The 20,140-nt window shown below is 44.4% G+C and overlaps 1 protein-coding gene across 2 annotated transcripts in view; it reads left to right on the top strand.

Moving 5' to 3' along the window:
- Positions 1–20,140, top strand: part of CACNG7 (calcium voltage-gated channel auxiliary subunit gamma 7) — a 145,292-nt gene that overhangs the window by 108,491 nt on the left and 16,661 nt on the right. For both annotated transcript variants that reach the window (XM_069200665.1, XM_069200666.1), the window contains one exon: positions 5,778–5,923. In XM_069200665.1, coding sequence (XP_069056766.1) covers positions 5,778–5,923 — 146 coding nt within the window. The remainder of the gene's footprint in view (positions 1–5,777; positions 5,924–20,140) is intronic.

Genomic DNA, 20,140 nt, shown 5'->3' with positions numbered 1-20,140 from the left:
CACTTCTCTCCTCAACAAGCAGGGGGCCCTTGGACCAGACCACACATCTGGCCAATATGCCATCAATTTCTGCGCTGCACAGAATGCACAGAGTAGTAAGAACACACAGATATATTCACTTGTTCTGCAAGAACCTAAGTCCTAGAACTATCACCCCAGCTATTCCTTCCCGCACATCACTATCATTTGAAGTTCCCCTTGGGGTTGCAATTTCTACCCATTGCTTACGCTCCTTCTCTTGCCTCCAAAGTAACCCAATGCAAGATCCTCTGTGCCTTCCTGTAGCCACTCATGGAGAACATTCTTCACCAACAGTGATAGCTCTATATCTCCTCCCATTACTGAGAAGATTTGGTTCTGCCCGTCACCTGCCTAATTTCTTATCACTCCAAATCATAATAGTATTAATTTCCTTTTCATGCTTTAAGGGGAACCGAAGAGGGCAGAAAGAGCAACAAAAAGCCAACCCTGAAGAATAAAATTGATGCTCAAAGCTAACCAGTTAACTTCACCCACAATTAAAAACAACGTTATTTAGGCAATTTTATTACTGCGCGATTCTCACGCCTGCATTTACTTCCCCGTAATTGAGAATTCAGACAGTTTGCACATAAAAATATGTAGATACACATATCATAATTTGCTTAATTAAGTAAGATGTTTAATGAAAAAAAAAATTCTTCATAGAAAAGATAACCACCAGCATATTGCAAGTAAACTGCAACTCTTTAAAATGCCCGTTAAGCGAATATCTTACTTTAAAAAAGAAGCATTTTTAACCAAAATGTTAGCCCCCCCTTAAACTTATATATGCAAGGAGACTCAAAAAATGCTCAGTGTCCACAATGTTTTTGCAAAGTTCTAGTTAGTTCTAAAAGAAAATAATTCCAAAGCCATTCTATAATTAATCAGCATAACTCATTTAATAAATAACAGAAATACGTCTTAGGTAAAAAGCAAGTTGATAAAGCTGTTGGGTGGAGTTGACATCAGTCCCCTTCTAGTTTCAAACAAGGCACGCATTGTTGTTGTGCTTCTGTGAGAGAGATCATATTTTGCTTCATCTCTCCAACCCTACTCAGTCATACAATCTCCACTACTCCTGGTCTCCCTTTGCAAATTCAGTCTCGCCTGACCTAAAGTCTGGCTCACTGTAGTAGCTGATGGAAGTATTGTGCCAGCTACCAATGTATCCTGGGGCTCAATGGTTTTAGCTGGCCAAGAGGCGCAGGGGCACTACTGATGATGCCTCTCACCCATCTCTCTATCCAGCCACCAACGTAGTGCTCTTGGCTTTATCATCAGACCGGTGTCTTGGAGCACTTCCTAAAAGCCGGAGCCCTTCGCAGTCTAATCTGGAGAGTTAAACCTATTTTGGGCATAAAGTAAGAAAGATTTGCTCCTTTTTCATGTTTCTCCAATCAGGATGCGTATTTATTCTCTCCAGCTTCATACTGAGGGCAGATTACTAGTCTTCTGCCTAACTTTTCTCTCCTGGAGCATCCTTACACGTACATGAAAGCTTTTCTGGCTGGCTGGTGTGAGGTAGGAAAGAAGCAGTATCCATTCACTGGTCCAGCTTCCAGGATACCTACAGGGAAGAAATACAACTAAAGGCTTGCTCTGAGGTTGTCTCCATAAAAAGTGCAAAGCTGAGAGTTTAGTACATCCTCAACATTCACTCTTCAGGGACTGTGGTACCTATGCGCGCATGAAAGCAGTTGGTGCCTGCTTTTGCATCAATGCGGAATTGCACCCTTGACATATATGCTAATGCAGTGGCCTGGCCAAAGAGGTACAGGGTAGGCCCATTAACAATGTGCAACCTAGTATGTGGCTCCCAGTTAATGGGCCATTTGCAAGAAGGGATGACGTGTTCAGTGGCCTCCACTGCAGCGGGGTGCAGGCTCAGACTTCAAGGGGTACCAAAAACAGGCTGTTTTACCACCAGTTAGAGACCAAGAGGTGGTTTGAGGGAGGTTGCTTCCTATTTCCCTGCTGATTTCCTCCACTACAGGAGTTAATTCTCAGTTTGCATGTCCACTCGAGAGAGAGCACCTTCTTGTAATCTGCTGTGTGGTCCCAGACTATGCTGGTACGTAGACTAGGATTTTATTGCAGTTTTCCTAATATGGCACCTGGACTCTAACAGAAGTCTATTATCTCTGAAATAAAAGGTCACATATTATAGATTTCTGGGGAAATGGAAGGTTGATTATACATTTCCTGCTAAGACATATCCCACAGGATCAAATACACATCCTTTAAGTGGTTGAATGAGTGCACTGAGCTACCAAACTCAGCATAATACGTTATTGACTATGACTAATCAATAAAATGAAGACTAACTCAGAAGCCTGGCATGAGTGAAATATATTTATTTTATTATTTCTTGTTTGTATTTAGTCGGGCGGGCATAGCGTCCTGAGCAGCAGGACGTTTACAGGTAACTATAAACTCAACACAGAGAAGGGACGTAACGTGTGCAGGGATAAGGTAGAGTTCTTGTATAGCTAATAGTCAAATGCTCATGGAGATGAGTACAGTCTTGCAGGTAAATTCTGAACAGGTGAGTTTTCAAGTCTCTCCTGGATGATAGTAGATTATTAATAATCCTCAGGTCCTCATGTAAATTGTTCCAGGTTCTTGGGACAAGACAAGAGAAGGTCTGGTTCAGTTGAAACAGGAGTTCAGTGGGAAGAATTAGGGACAATGGACCACTCTCCCCGTGTTGGGTGAGGGAAATACAAGCATAAATGGGGTGAAGTGGGCACTCACTGCCTGGGCTATTACTCCAGGCACCAGCTGCACAAATGATAGCTGTGTCCCGCACTTTATTGCCTGAAAAGAAACAAAATATGTCTACCCTGACCAGCAGTATTTTGATAACTAATAAGAGATTTAACCGTACATGAGCATCTATAGCTTGACATAGCATAACATAATATGACATGACATATCATAGCAAAGCGCAATATACTGTGATGTAGCATAAATAGAAATAATGTGGTGTGAGGTAACATAACGTAACATAGCATGGGGTGTCGAGACATAATGGAACACGGCAATAGAGGTTGTTGTTTCTGCGTATCCTTAGTTACTATGAACAGCTGCACATTTTGGGATAAATTCATGAAGAATAAAGGAGTCCTTACATGCAAAGGCATACCCCATTTATTTGTGTAGTAGTTCTAACTTATTTGTGCTTTGCAATAGTATTATGTATAATCCACTGAAAACTATTTTTTTAGATTTCTTCACATTCACAAACCTGCATAGTCCTGTAGATTACCCAAAGAATAGATAATCAGGCAATACTGGTTTCTACTTTCTTTTCAGACAGATATCATTTTCCCTTCTCTAAACCTTCTTACAACATGGGTGTGTGTGTGTGTGTCGTTTGCTATCTTATCACACCACTTATACCAACTTGAAGCTGGTGTCCATTTAGAAGTTAGATGAATGAGAGAAGAGCATTGCAGAAACTGAGTAATACCGACCAAGTTATGAATTTTTGGATGTTAGCCACATTTCCAGTGCAAGCTCTCTTGATGCTACCATCGGTGATTCCTTCCCTACTTACAGCCATTGCTCTGGGAAATCTGCCCATCAAGCTCTCCAATACACTGACACTAAACATGACCTTGCTATGAAGCAAGTCACTGGAAACATAAAAAGGTGAACTCAAGTGGAAAGGTACTTACTGTATATCTGACGTTTCATTCATTTTCGGGGCACATTTTATAGCATCGGTTCACAGCACATATTTCTGGTAGCAAATAATAGGCTAATAGTATCTTGTTAAACAGAAAGGTCATGTATGTTCAGGATATGATGGGGTGTTTCAACCACATGCTCATTATTTAGCGCACTATGGGGATATCCATAATGGCATTATGGAGTGTATCAAATAGTACACCTGTAGTACTCTTTAAGGTATGCTTTGTGAGTTGGCCTTTAATTGTAAATGCTTTTGAGAATTCATCCCCATGTTTGTAAAATTTATGGTACTGAGTCTGAAATTGTTTTCAGAAGGCAAACTAAAGTGCAGATCTTCTTGCACAACATAGACCAGAGTAGATGGAATTTGTTAATTTATTGTCAGTGATTGAGCAGCCCTATGTGAATGAGCACTTTAAAATTGTTTTTAAGAATCTTAAAAAACTTTGTCAAATATACGTACATATGAGGGCACTAATTCCTGAAACCCAGGGCACAATGTTGTAACGTACGTTAAGCAAGTTTTCTAGTAATTTAAATACCTGTAGGTGCAACTCTTGCATGCATTATGCATCAGCTATGGCGCAAGGATGTTTGGCACTCCAGATAAAATATTATGCCAATGGGTTATTCTTCATTTAATAACAAAAGGGCACTTTTCAAGCATTCCCTTACAATTTTGTACAGCCTGGTGATGGTGCCCATGTTTATTGCCTTACTAAGGGCCTGATTACGACCTTGGCGGATGGGATACTTCGTCACAAACATGCTGGATATCCTGTACGCTGCATTAGAAGTTCCATTATATCTTATGAAACTTGTAAAACGGCGAGCAGGATATCTGTCATGTTTGTGACAGATTATCCCATCCGCCAAGGTCGTAATCAGGCCCTAAGCTTCGTGAATGAACCAGCACTTTCCACATTGCATTTTTTATGTGCTTATAAGTATGACATTCACATAACCAGATGACTTGGCAGCCATTTAGTAGAACTGCCAAATCTTCTTGCTAGCCATCTTCTCTCTCCACACGGACAACATGCACTCAATATATCCTCAACCATTTATGTGAGGTACCTTTTCATGCCTCACCCTGGAAAGTGATTGTTTGCTTCTGCACTTGTAAGGAGTGATTTTTGATTTTTTTAACGAAGGAAGGAGTTTGTGAAGTGTCTACACTTTTGGGTATTCAACCCTCTGAGGCATACTTGCCTTGAAAAATATATTCCCCGTCCACTGAAATAGGTTTAACATACAAAACTCTGTTGAGTAAGTCCATTTATAAACTGCAAAAGCTGGTTGGTACTTATGAATGATGGTATTTGCATATGTAAATCAAGCTCACACATGGAAGAATTTTGTGATTAAACCTTAAATATATACTTTATGTGTGGCCTTGTTGTTTATCTGATTCTACTACTTATGCATTCTTTTGCACATCAATTTGTAAAGGTATGGTACCAGAATATCTTTGTCTAAATATCGCCTGACAAAAGTATTATCTCCTAAATATCATGTACAAAAAATATATATTTTTGAGTTAATAACAAAAAGATACACTCAGTGGTGTGATATTTTTGTAAACGTTATTGAGGCCCACAAGATTTACATCAGATTATGTTTTAGACAACAATATTGTGATATACAACCTTTGAAAGTAGTGTATATGCAGTGCTAGCAGGGCTGATGTACACTACGGACACATGGAACACATTTTAGCTCATAGATTTTGCTATTATGAACCCTGCCCTCGCCTTCTGCTTGAGCCCTAGAAAACATGTGTGAACCAGTCCCTTTGCTTTTAGTCTAGGGACTAGACACAAATAAAAAATACAGCCACAACATTTACATGAGCATTTTTGTGATGTTTTTGGCGCTAATTCATTAACTGTTTGGAACTGAGTCTGTAAGCACATTTTGAGGAGGGAGTCTTGGGGCAGTGCCCCTCTCACCCTGCCCTTGAGTAAGGGTGCACGCTCCTGTATTCCTGTAGTGTATCACCATCAGCTTCCTGTCGTTTATCTAACTGAGGATTTTCCTCTACCTTCTGCTTCCAGGTCTCTCCTTGGTGGTTGGCCTCGTGCTCTACATCTCCAGCATCAACGACGAGGTGATGAACAGGCCCAGCAGCTCCGAACAGTACTTCCATTATCGCTATGGCTGGTCCTTCGCGTTTGCGGCCTCATCCTTCCTCCTGAAAGAGGTTTGTTTTCTTCCTTAGATACTCTTGTTTCATGGTTCAAAAAGTGATGTACTCATGTATACAGCATGTGTGTGTGTGTGGTCAATATATTCCCACCAAAACCAAGATTCAGCGACCTAAGGCAGACATAGCCAATAAAAGTAACATCAGTAGTGGTCTGATTACTTACCGGTAATGTCAATTACCCTGGGTAGGAGTCTATCTCGTCAAAGTTCGGCAAAGAGTAAGAACAGTGGGCAGGAGGACGGACAAGTTGGTCATCTATATTACTTCATGACAGCACGTTTTGTGAACATTCCATCCAACCTGATATCGGAATATATATATTAGGCATGTTATGTATAAATATTTATATGAATGGTGGTAGACAGAGGTAGTGTGACTCAAACTTGTGGAGAACAAGTGCCATATACAGCAGCCGTATTGCGCGCTGTTCCGTAGAAACTAAAGGAGGACTTGAGCAGACTGTAGCAGGGAGTGACCGGAGTAGATAAACGTGAGGCCGTGGTTGACAGTTAAAGTTGACGCCTGCTGCCACCAGTTCACAATGTTGTGAAGATATATTGTGACTCTACGAAGCAGTGATTGCTTCCAAGAGGCTCGAGTCCTGTTTTTAATTAGGCCATCACTCATCCCGTCTTTTACTGGTATACCATGTTTTGCGTCGGTGGCGACTGCACAATTAATGCTATGTATTTATCAGCACCTTTTTGGTAGTATTTCTGGAAATAGAAGTGGTGCTAGAATAAGAGGCAATTTCAGTGGTTCCTCTCATAATAATGGTTGGTCTCTAAATAAAATCCAGATTTTCGGTGATTCGTAACTCTCTCAAAAAAAAGAACGCATAGCAAGTGTAAAATTAGTTTTACTAAAGGAATACGTTTAAGTATTTACTCATCATAACATAGAAGTCAATCAGTTTTTAAATTATCTGGACAGTGCTGACTTTTCAGGTATGTCAGGCAGATGATTCCTGTTTAGACAAAAGTAGTAATACAATAGTTGTTCAAAACGTATGCAGTAGGACGGTACTAGGTGATTAAAAAGGTTTAATTTTAAACTTGTGTTTCCGCGTTGACCTATGTAGTTTATAAAACGCATAAAGAAAGTATGTTTTCGTTTGGATAAAATAGCAGTAGAGCGCCCACGTGTGGTCTTGCGTTGCAAATGCTATTTAATCTGACATGAAGAGAAATTAGCGGTACGGAAGACCAGAGGCTGACTAAACCCTAATGCATGAAGGGTGCCCATTTTATGAAAAGGATGATGCTCACTGTCGAATTCTAGAGAGGAATGAGGTTCCGAATGCTCTTTCCCCGCAGCCATGAAGAGAGGTGGACTAACAACACTGATTTAATGCAGCGTTCCCCTTTTATACTCCGATTTAAACCCCCTGATATTTGTTATTTGCGAATTATATACCACACTATCTGCTATTAATATGGCATTTCAGTTCTAGATAGAAATGATCACTAGTTTGTCAGTCCTACTGAGTAAATAATATGTCCGCATCGACGGGATTTTCACAATGTGGCCAAGAAAAAAATGATTTTCAAGAAACAGTGTTAGTAAAATGGTGCGTGGGCCACAGACTGCGGAGATAGTGTGACTTGTGATCCGGTCCTAAAGGACTTTTAATGGCGCTGGCATGTAGAGAGATGGACCTGACCTATATAGAAACACACGCTTGTGAAATCGAAAGTATGAGCTATTTAAATAAAAACAAATGCATTTTTTCAGTACAAGTAAGAACGACAGACAAACCTATGCCTTAAAATAATTTCATTTTCATATTTTATTTTAATAATTATGGGCTCTTTTAAATCGTTCTCACCCGGACCACATTTAAATGTCATACCCTGTACATTTTCTAAAAACGTTTCTGCATTTTTCAAACAGAAATCTGAGCATTCTTTTTTGGACTTCCTTGCACCTGGGTTGAAAAACCAATATGTTCTATGAATTCGGACTTCTTTGTAAATTGCTGTGCAAAGTTGTAGTACTCGTTGTGGCCTGCAGGTGGAGACGTGCTTTAATGAGTGTGAAAATAGTTCTTGCATCAGCATTTTGCAGGACCATTGAGCCTTTCAGTGTTGCCGCATGCAGCAAATATGCCGAAATCTAGAAGTACCATTGCAGAGAATCTTCAAGTGAAAGTACACTACTCAGGACAGTCACAGCGCTGGAATTTTAGTTTATTCGGCATTCTGGGTCTAATGAAATTGACAGATGATATTGCGATCTGTTTTAAAACTGGCTTGGAAAAAGGAGTAGGCATTTATTGTTGAGCTGCGCACAGTATAATTAATATGCCGCAAACACGTCTAGAAAAAGACTAAAAAGACTAAAGGGCCCTAGCAAGGATGACTGACATCGCCTCACCCTCTTCTCAAGTGTCCAGGGCTCTAAAGGATCCCATTCGTGAGTGGCAGAACCACTACAAACTGGCTTGACAGTACAGCTGTATGTAAGATCTATTGTTACACATTCATTAAATGCACACAGAGTGGACTTTTGCTTTGCCCAATGGAGTATTACTCTCTCATCTCAAGTCCTTGGCTATTTGATGTGTCATTTCATCTCCTATTCAGTGCTTGAAAAGTAAGGTATTATGGACTACTTTACATCTCAAAAGTACTCTACATCATTGCACAGTCATTTTTTATCTCATGGGTGGACACAGAAAAATTGTGTGATATATGGAATAAAGTACCCCATCCTGTACATTATCAGGATATTGCAAAGTCTTCTTGGAGTTCCTTAATGACCTTATATAGGAATTAGGCCATTGCCCTCGTTTCTCTATATGATTACGGAACTCCTTGGTGCCTTGCAATATTTTTATAATGTACAACAGGGGGTACTTTATCACATATATTATAGCAGTATTCTGTGTCATTTATTCTTTTGATTGTGTTTTATTTCTTCCTGGTATTTCCTCTTTATGCACATATTGTTAACTTTTTTTTTCTTTTTGTCTAAAATTCGTTGGGGCATATTTACAATGAATTGGCATAGAGCAGCGTTGCAACTCTTTGCTGCTCTGCCCTACGCCTTTTCAAAAGAGCAGAAATGCACCATATTTATGAGAAACAGTGCATTCCTGTCCTTTGAGTCTGGGCTGGCGCACAATTTGCTGCTTAGCATCAAGGCAGGCATCCTTGCACCATGGTGAAAGGGTGTCTGCGTTGCTGGCAGGATTGCTTTTGTGCAGGAAGGGGCCCTTCCTGCACAAAAACAATCCATGGAGGGGTTTTCTTTTTCTATGTGCTGCAAAAACAAGGAAAAATAAAGATATTTCTCCTTGTTACGCCTCACCTGAGGACGTGTACAGTTTTGACATATTCCCAGGTTTACAGATCCTTATAAATCTGTGAATGCGTCAAAACCCATGGGTGTTGCATGGAAAAACCCACCGCAACGCCCATAGAATGCCCCCCTGACGCAGTGTAAGGCAATGCAGTGACTTGTGCATTGCCTTACGTCATATCTACAAGGCCATGAAAAAGTATGCAAAGTAGCGTTGCGTGGCCTCGTAGATATGGGTCTGCACTCATATCATAAAAAATAAAACATGATGCAGCAGTGACACAAGAGGCTTGTAAATAAGCCCCATAGTTTCCTCTCAGCGAGCTTCAAACATTCTTTTTTAATCTGTTTTAAATGTTTTACTCTATAAATCAGGTCTTATCATTCATACTTTTTCTTTTATTATTATTTCTTTATATGTTTTCTCTCTAAATGTCTTGGTCTCACCCTCGTTTTTAAACATTCATTGCTGTCTAACAGCCCTATTTATTACCAAAGCACCCCCTTCTTGGAGTCTATTTTTATATGTGGTTTCCTTTCAGTATTTTCCCTTTCCTTTTTTTGATCCTTTCTGCCTTAATTTGTGCAGTGACATTCAGCCCCTTGTCTCTCCTTTCATTTCTTTTTCATTTTCTTCAGTTTTCATTTGTTTTTCACTTGTTTCTTGTCTCTCTACTTTCTTTCTTTTCTCTTTCGTAGCTCTTTTTTTATGACGTTTTCCCATTTCTTCTTCTCATCTACATCTCTTTCCTTCCTGCCATGTTTATATCTTCCTTTTTCCATTTAGGTGACACTGCAGGAATTGCCAAAGCACCATTGACTGACTGTAAAAGGGCACTTTAATAGGACAAGTCCGCTTATGCAAGCATACAAGTGAACATCCCATCCCACAAATACAAAACACAGAACTTAGCATTCACTTACCTAAATCACCATGAAAACCAAAAGACACCCCCCAGTTCAAGTAAAGCCCAATGTGAAACTCTTCACCCCCACCCACCCTCCTGTCCTCTGAAGCTCACGGCCTTTTACCCACCCACCATCCTTGCCCCTAAAAAACTTCCTTCCTGCCAACCTTCTTGTCAGTCCGCCAATCACCATGCCCCTTCTCCTACCAGAGCTGCATTCGTCCACTCAGTAATAATCTAACCCTGCCATCAAATTAAGGGAAAGCCTCCTGCTACCAACCAGGAAAATTAGGAAAATGTATTTCGCTGTCCCCTGAAGATCTTACTGTAATCAATAGAAAATAAATGTGTTACATGGTCTCCAAATAACCTCACAGTCGTTCTCCTAATTTCTTGGATATTTCCTCCTGCAACTCCAGCAAATAATATTCGTTTTCTATTAGTGGCTAATGAACCCTGTTGGGCTCGTATAAGAAGTGATCTTCCCTATAAACGTGTGCATATGCTACCAATTCTGTTCAACACACAGAAGCCTTGCGTTTCTATATTAATATTTTGTGAGCTCTGTCAACTGCGCTCGGCTTGCTCGACCTTTCTACACCCTCCTTTGAACCAGCTCTGTCCACATAACAGTAATATTTGTGGTAACTGCACATGTTTGCTTTGCCCTAGGTGAGCAACTAGTGGGTCAGGAACCCCTCTGCTAAGAAACAACCCTGCTATTATACTTAACAATTGGCTTCACCTCTCTCCACTGAACTGAAATAGGACAACCATCCAATCCTAGAAGTATTCTGAACTGTCTTGATCCACTTGCTTGACAGCCCATGAATAAACAAGAGGTCCACAATCCGTTCTGCTGTTCTGTATGACGATGGTTGTAACATATCCTAACAATAGCAGAAACAACAACACAATTAACTTATTATTTAAAGGAACACTTTATGTCTAGTGTAACAACCGCAAGAAATGACCAAAGCTTCTTATCTCGCCCTCAGAATAAACAAACCTTTTGGCCTCTGTTGCAGCCCATATTCCAAAGGAGTGAGTACCAACAGCTTTGCCAGACCTCCTAACTGTCCCAGTGCTGTGCTCAAAATGATCTGAACCGAATAGGCAATATGCTGGGAATAGGCTGTAATAATATGCGCATCCATGTGACGAAAACCCTTACCCTGAAAAGCTTCCCAATGCTGCAAAAATATTCTCCATACCTTCCCTGGACACAGTAAATCATCAGCTAAACATTTAAACACATTACATTACATAAATATTTATTAAGCGCGCTACTCACCCGTGCGGGTCTCAAGGCGCTAGGGGGAAGGGGTTACTGCTGCTCGAAGAGCCAGGTCTTGAGTAGTCTCCGGAAAGCGGAGTGGTCCTGGGTGGTCCTGAGGATGGTGGGGAGGGAGTTCCATGTCTTGGCCGCCAGGTAGGAGAAGGACCTCACACCCGCCGTGGTGTGGCGGATGCGAGGGACGGCGGCGAGAGCGAGGTTGGTGGAGCGAAGAGGACGGGTGGGAGTGTAGAAGCTGAGGCGGCGGTTGAGGAGTTCGGGTCCCTTGTTGTGGAGGGCTTTGTGTGCGTGGGTGAGGAGTCGGAAGGTGATCCTCTTGTTGACGGGAAGCCAGTGCAGGTGTCTCAGGTGGGCGGAGATGTGGCAGTTGCGGGGTATGTTGAGGATGAGGCGGGCGGAGGCGTTTTGAATTCGTTGCAGACGTTTCTGGAGTTTAGCGGTGGTTCCTGCATATAGTGTGTTGCCGTAGTCCAGGCGGTTCGTGACGAGGGCGTGGGTCACGGTCTTTCTGGTGTTGGCGGGGATCCAACGGAAGATCTTTCGGAGCATGCGGAGGGTGAGGAAGCAGGAGGATGATACAGCGTTGACTTGTTTGGTCATGGTGAGAAGTGGGTCCAAGATGAAACCGAGGTTGCGTGCGTGGTCTGAGGGGGTCGGTGCAGTGCCAAGGGCCATGGGCCACCAGGAGTCATCCCAGGCGGTCGGGGTGTTTCCGAGGATGAGGACTTCTGTTTTGTCTGAGTTCAGTTTCAGACGGCTGAGTTTCATCCAATCTGCAACGTCTTTCATTCCATCTTGCAGGTTGGTCTTGGCGCTGGTGGGGTCCTTGGTGAGGGAAAGTATCAGTTGAGTGTCGTCAGCGTAGGAGGTGATGATGATGCTGTGCTTGCCCATGATGTCGGCGAGGGGGCTCATGTAGACATTGAAGAGTGTCGGGCTGAGCGAGGAGCCTTGTGGGACGCCGCAGATGATCTCGGTGGGGTCTGAGCGAAAAGGTGGGAGGTAGACTCTTTGGGAGCGGTTGGAGAGGAAGGAGGTGATCCAGTCCAGGGCCTGTCCTTGGATCCGGGTGGAGCGGAGGTGGGATATTAGGGTTCGGTGGCAGACGGTGTCGAAGGCAGCCAAGAGGTCGAGGAGGATGAGGGCGACTGTTTCTCCGTTGTCCATCAGGGTTCTGATGTCGTCTGTGACTGAGATGAGGGCGGTTTCTGTGCTGTGATTGGCTCGGAATCCGGACTGAGAGGGGTCGAGTAGGCTGTTGTCTTCAAGGAAGTTGGTAAGTTGCTTGTTGACGGTCTTCTCTATGACTTTGGCGGGGAATGGGAGGAGCTAGATGGGGCGGAAGTTCTTCAGGTCGCTTGGGTCCGCCGTAGGTTTTTCAGTAGGGTGTTGACTTCAGCGTGTTTCCAGCTCTCAGGGAAGGTAGCAGACGAAAACGAGCTGTTGATGATGGTCTTGAGGTGCGGGGCGATGATGTTGTCGGCTTTGTTGAAGATGAAGTGTGGGCAGGGGTCCGAGGGGGCACTGGAGTGGATGGAGTTCATGGTGGCTTTGGTCTCTTCCGTGTTGATGTGAGTCCAGGCGTTGAGGGTGATGGCTGAGGTTGTAGGTTCTGTGGTGGTTGGCTGGGTCTGGTGTCCGAAGCTGTTGTGTAGGTCGGTGATCTTACGATGGAAGAAGGTGGCGAGGGAGTTGCAGAGGTCTTGTGAGGGCGTGATGGCGTTGGCATTGGCGTTAGGGTTGTAGAGCTCTTTGACAATGTTGAAGAGTTCTCTGCTGTTGTGGCTGTTTTTGTCCAGTCTTTCTGTGAAGAAATTTCTTTTGGCGGCGCGGATCAGTTGGTGGTGTTCGCGGGTAGCGTTCTAGAGGGCAGTCATGTTGTCTGCAGTGTGGTCCTTGCGCCAGGCTTTCTCGAGGATACGGCAGGTTTTCTTTGATTCCTTAAGGGTGTCGGTGAACCAGAGAGGTTTTTTGGTGTTGGTCTGTCTTGGGAGGCGTCTGAGGGGAGCGAGGTTGTCTGCACAGTTGGTGATCCAATTCGTGAGGCTGAGGGCTGCGTCGTTGGGGTCGGAGGAGAAGGTGGGTTGGTTGTCGTTGAGAGTGGAGAGAAGCTGTTCCTCAGGGATTTTGTTCCACTGTTGACGTGGGATGGGTTGTGTGCGGAGGTGGCGAGTCTCGCGTCGGAAGGTGAAGTGGACACATCTGTGGTCGGTCCAGTGTATAGCTGAGGAGTGGCTGAAGGATATGTGGTTGCTGGCGGAGAAGATGGGGTCTAGTGTGTGTCCGGCGATGTGGGTGGGGGTGTTCACCAGTTGCTTGAGGCCGAGGTTGGCGAGGTTGTTGAGCAGGGCGGTGGTCTTGGGGTCATTGTTCTGTTCCAGGTGGAAGTTGAGGTCACCGAGGAGGATGTAGTCCGGCGAGGCAAGGGCGTGCGGGGAGATGAAGTCAGTGATGGAGTCGCTGAAGAAGGCGCGTGGTCCAGGGGGTTGGTGGATGAGAGTTCCTCTGAGTGTGGTCCTGGGGTCGGTGTGGATCTGGAAGTGCAGGTGTTTGGCGGCGAGGGGGGTGTCTTCGGTGGAGGTGGTGACGTTGATGGAGTCCTTGAAGACGATGGCAATTCCTCCACCTACTTGGTTGGTGCGGTCTCTCCTTGAAATCTTGTAGCCGTCGGGGATGGCTATGGCGATGTCGGGGGCCGAGGAGGCGTTCATCCAGGTCTCAGTGATGAAGGCGACATCCTGTGCGGTGGAGTCCAGGAGGTCCCATAGTTCAACGGCGTGCTTGTGCACGCAGCGTGCATTGATCAGGATGCATTTGAGGTGGTTGATGGCGCATGGGCTGGCGGGCGTGGTGTTTTCGCGGTGGAAGGTGAGTTTCCAGGTGTGACATACGAAGGGTCCGTGGGTGAGTTTCGGGTTGGCTTGGAAGCAGGTGCTGGAGCGCCCCGGGTTGAGGGCGTGGAGGGTGACGGGGTCATAGGGTTTGGGAGTGCTGGTGGCCAGGGGTCGTGGTGCTTGGCGCGGTCCAGGCGCGGACGGGCGCAGACGGGCTAAGGCGCGTCAGCGCGCGCCCGCTGCGCGCGGCCGCCATAAGAGGGAGGAGGGGTCAGCTGGGGGCGGGAGTGGGGAGACAAATGGGAGCAGGGGGGGCTGGGGCGAGCAGGTGGTGGCGGCAGGAAAGCGGAGGGTGGGGGGGTCAGGTAGAGGGGAGAAAAGATAGGGGAGGGGGGGTTTAAAGGTGGCAGGGAGTTAGGAAGAAAAGATAGGAAGATAGGGGAGGGGGTTACAGAGGTGGAGGGGAGTGAGGAAGGTCAGAGAGAGGAGTCAGGAGCAGAAGAGCAGAAGAGAGAGGAGAGAAGAGCCAGGAAGAAGGTAAAGAAGAAGGGGAGCGAGGAGCAGAAGAACAGAAGAGAGAAGAGCCAAGAAGAAGGTAAAGAAGAAGAGGAGCAGAAGAACAGAAGAGAGAAGAGCCCAGAAGTAGGTGAAGAAGAAGAGGAGCGAGGAGCAGAAGAGAGAAGAGCCAAGGAGAAGGTAAAGAAGAACACAGAAGAAGAATACAGATGAAGAACACAGAAGAAGGACAAAGAAGAAGAAAGCACACGCAGGTCGCGGTGCAGAAGAGAAGAAAGAAACACAGATGAAGTACAAAGAAGAAGAATGCAGATGAAGACAGAAGAAAGCACACGCAGGTCGCGGTGCAGAAGAGAGGGAAGAAACACAGATGAAATACACAGAAGGAGAGCAAAGAAGAAGAACACAGATGAAGAATACAGATGAAGATCACAGAAGAAGGATAAAGAAGAAGAGAGAACACGCAGGACGGGGTGCAGGGAAGAAAGACGAGCACAGAAGAAGAACACAGATGAAGACAGAAGAAAGAACACGCAGGACGGGGTGCAGGGAAGAAAGAAGAACACAGATGAAGAATACAGATGGAGAGCAAAGAGGAAGATCAAAGATGAAGAGGGAAGCAGGAGAAGAGGTGAGTAGTGCGGGGCAGGGTGAGGGGCTGGGCGGGGGGAGTACTTACTGTGGTTTCGCAGGACTTGCTTGTAGGGTTCAGGAGCCTGGGCTGGTGGAGCTGCAGCGGCAGGGGGAGCGACCTACCCTTAAGTCAAGGGTCGCTAACTCTGTCGCGCAGCGGCTGCCATAAGAGGGAGGAGGGGGGGAGGAGGGGTCACCTGGGGATGGGGGGTGGGAGTGGGGCGACGAATGGGAGCAGGGGGGCGGGGCGAGCAGGTGGTGGCGGCGGGAAAGCGGAGGGTGGGGGGGTCAGGTAGAGGGGAGAAAATGTAGGGGAGGGGGAGTTTAAAGGTGGCGGGGAGTTAGGAAGAAAAGATAGGAAGATAGGGGAGGGGGGGTTACAGAGGTGGAGGGGAGTGAGGAAGGTCAGAGAGAGGAGTCAGGAGCAGAAGAGCAGAAGAGAGAGGAGAGAAGAGCCAGGAAGAAGGTAAAGAAGAAGGGGAGCGAGGAGCAGAAGAACAGAAGAGAGAAGAGCCAAGAAGAAGGTAAAGAAGAAGAGGAGCAGAAGAACAGAAGAGAGAAGAGCCCAGAAGTAGGTGAAGAAGAAGAGGAGCGAGGAGCAGAAGAGAGAAGAGCCAAGGAGAAGGTAAAGAAGAACACAGAAGAAGAATACAGATGAAGAACACAGAAGAAGGACAAAGAAGAAGAAAGCACACGCAGGTCGCGGTGCAGAAGAGAAGGAAGAAACACAGATGAAGTACAAAGAAGAAGAATGCAGATGAAGACAGAAGAAAGCACACGCAGGTCGCGGTGCAGAAGAGAGGGAAGAAACACAGATGAAATACACAGAAGGAGAGCACAGAAGAAGAACACAGATGAAGAATACAGATGAAGATCACAGAAGAAGGACAAAGAAGAAGAGAGAACACGCAGGACGGGGTGCAGGGAAGAAAGACGAGCACAGAAGAAGAACACAGATGAAGACAGAAGAAAGAAAACGCAGGACGGGGTGCAGGGAAGAAAGAAGAACACAGATGAAGAATACAGATGGAGAGCAAAGAGGAAGATCAAAGATGAAGAGGGAAGCAGGAGAAGAGGTGAGTAGCGCGGGGCAGGGCGAAGGGCTGGGCGGGGGGAGTACTTACTGTAAACGAACGAGTAACCCTATCTAGCTGAGCATTGTTTGAATGTCTTAACCTAACACAAATCAACTCTAAAGTTTTTTTTACCTATAGCCAAATCACACTTTGCCTTCTTCCCAAACCCATAACTCATAAAAACTAAAAACCTTAAACAATATCCAAACCATGAATGAATGAAACAACAGAATCTCAAAATGTGAATAGCTAATAGCTTCTAACACAACAATACTCCTCCACATATCATCCATAGGGTACCGTGATCCACGCACAACTCTCCTTTCTTTTGACCAACCTATCAAAATTCTCTTGGTCTTCTCCCTCTCACACGGCTCACACTGCAAAACAATATTCCCATATGGGACAGTAATCGCTAACATACCTATGATGATCACTGCAGGCAAATTGGCATATATCAAAACCATAATAAAACGTTCCACACCTTCACAACTTTTTCTTAACTTTGACAAAGAAGTCACTCCTACTTCAGCCCCTCTACCCAAGAACTACCTCAAGTGTAACTATTTCTTTTTGACACAGTCAGGAAGCTCTACAAAGCTCCTGAATCCTCAGGTCCCTAGCACCCAAAGCTCCATGGGCATCTTTCCATCCGTGTTCACACCCAGTGCCAACCTATGGAAATTCAGCCATTATGAATGAGTAAAAGCAGTTGCAATATTATTTTTCACACCTGGCACGTTTGACTATTAGCATAGTATTTGAATTCAGTTTTCCTGGGATAAACATTACCAACCAATTTCTCATCTTCTAATACCTTACTTTCCTAATATTCATCCACTACAGTCTCATTATCCATCTTGAAGGTAACATGTTTGACTATCAGTTGATTTCCCCTTAGTATAAGGGTTCAGGAAAGAGAAAAGAACATCAAAAAAATGTAACACTCCTCTGTTCCCTCATATATCATTTAGGTCATTTGTCAGAACTTCACCTACCATCCCAAAACCATTATCAGGACCATTAGAAAATTACTACACCTGCTAAAGCATTTTGTCATCAGGGGCCCACGCAATCACACAATTAACATAATTCAAAAAGCCTCCCACACCTTCAGATCTTCTGGGACTTCTGCCATGAACCTTACTATGTGATGTGGCAACAAAGCAGCAGACATCACAAAACCTAACTGCCTGCAAAATAGCTACCTGTCTTAACCGCATGCAGCAAGTGAAATTCAAATGGCTCAAGAGAGCCTGTACCTTCCTTAGCTCAATCTTTGTGACCTCAAGTGCCTCATCTATTATTTTAACAGCTCCTCTGCTTTGTTGGCTTGCAATATGACCGCCATGTTATTCGTATCAAACTCAGACCCCAAAAATCCTAAAACTGTGCTTGGCCTTTCCATCTTCTCGGTGCCAAAAGGTCCTTGTAGTCCAACATTCAGAGAATAATCCACAGAATGTGTAACTCCATGGTCTTTTGTGAATAAAGAAAAGGCCATACTGAACTGAAATAGTGAAGAGGACATAGCACATACTATTGGCAAACATATATCAGAATAAATAACACCTGAATATTCCAAACGCAGCAGTGAAAATTAATTGGCTATGCCAGAAGCATCCTAAAATCAGACTTAACACACAACAAGTTAGTTTTGCCCAGTCCCGCATTCCTTAATTGCCCTAATGCATCCTCAGTGGTAGCCTAGTGAACTGAATTGTTTTCCTTAGCAATGGAGTCATTCACTGATTGACCTTCTGACCAGGATTAATGGTGTATCACTCTGTATTCTCCCACTGCCTTCTTATGGAACCATGCCTGAATGATATATTATTAAATCTGGTGAGGGACAATCTCAAAAGGCCAATGCGATCCACTCCTCCCCTACTACTTTTTGCCAGTTTTTTTGAGCCACACAAGGTAATGACGGCCAATGTTAATTCTTTTCCCATTTCCTCACATTTGAGTCCGGGTATCCCAGCATAAAATTCCCCTGAATTCCTGCTCCATAATATTCATCACTTTCCTATCAAGATAAAAGTCAAACTATTGTGACAAACAATGGATTTTAAATGCTGTATGTGCCCTAACTGCTTCTGACTACTTTCTCTCTAGTGCTGCCTTTGACTCACTGCTGCCACTTGTCCAAAGCATGGGTAAGGATGTACCTCCTTTCATATTTCTCTTCACATTTTGAACATTCATATTCAGTCTTATACCATTTTCTGAAAAGGAATCCCCTTGTGAAACCTTAAAAAACTCCTCCCAAAACTTCTTGTCTGTCCCAATGACCCCAAAATGACTGCAATGCCCCAGAAATGCAATTAATAGATCAGCAATCCACTGACTGTAGGTATAGTGGTAGCAGATCTAGTTGGATCTATTTACTGTAGCCAAAATTTACTATCTATCGCCTCCATTACATTTCTGCATTAGATGCCTCCTTTACTCTAAACTCCTCACTATACTCCTCCATTATAGTCAAGCTAACCTGCTGACACCCATCATTGCCTTTCTAATGGTAATCATATCTTTAAAAATGGCCACATAGTGGCAGTATATGCTAGCATAAATTAAGACGGTGGGAGTCCAAGTTTCAACGTTACGGGGCACCTTTGTCTTTCCTTAAACCTTTCCCCTGCACCTGCCTACGTAGTAGCTTATAATCATTCATAAATTCCCCACTCCACATGTTTTCCTTTGTCATTGCATATAGATGAGTTCTCAAAGGCAAAGTGGTGCCCATGTACTGACACCATTTCCTCACTTTTTTTACAGCTCCTTTTTTAGGGTCGAGCCTGCGTCGCATGCGCTTGCGCATGCGTTTCGCTAGTGAGACACTTTAGGAATTAAAAAGGGCTCAGAGCCCCGTCTACCTCACGTCATTGTCTTTCATTGGTTCGTGGGCTTGCCTGTTAGAATCTGCTTGATTTCATTAGCAGAAGGCATGCATACGTCATGCCTTTTCCGGTGGTTAGCCCTCCTCGAGCGCATCGACCAAGTACAGAAAAGATGCGAGGCTCGCTGTTTTCTGTCCAGTTCATGTACTACTTTTTCTCTGTTTTCGCAGCACGATCTCGCTTGGCAGAAGTCGAGCGCTTTGCATAATATTTTAACTTTTTGTTCATTTCTATTTTCCAAGCCGGAGTGCTTTGTTCACGAGCATTCTCTGTGCCATAGTCTTGACAGGAAGCTGGGTCTGCTTAACGAGACACTGCTTTTCCAAATCGTCGTTGGCCAAAAATGTTTCAGTAAGCATGGAGTAAGTAATCTAATCGCGGGAGGCTCGGCAGGTTTCCCCCCTGCACGACCTGGCTCCAGGAGCAGGAGCAGGCCTGAGCTGGGTGAATCTTTTAGTTATAAATGCTAAAACAGACCTCTGTCGATAGCGCTGGCTATGCTGATTGAGAAAGCATGACTTCGGTTTACAAGGGTTTGTAGGGTAGAAAGGGGCAGAGCTATAAATCTCATCTGGGGCAGTACTGGTGAGTAGACAAAGATGTGCAGGAGACCTAACTATGCCGCTGCCTGTTAATGATCGAACTCTGCAGCACAAATATACGAGGCAGCACAGATCCTTAAAAAATAAGCCGAAATCCAGGAATTGTGTATTAAATTTTGTTGAAAAAAGGCAAATTGTG

The sequence above is a fragment of the Pleurodeles waltl genome, chromosome 7, assembly GCF_031143425.1.
Source record: "Pleurodeles waltl isolate 20211129_DDA chromosome 7, aPleWal1.hap1.20221129, whole genome shotgun sequence".
Taxonomy (NCBI): Eukaryota; Metazoa; Chordata; class Amphibia; order Caudata; family Salamandridae; genus Pleurodeles; species Pleurodeles waltl.
Note: the sequence above shows the minus strand (reverse complement) of the source record. Positions and strands in the feature narration are given on the sequence as shown.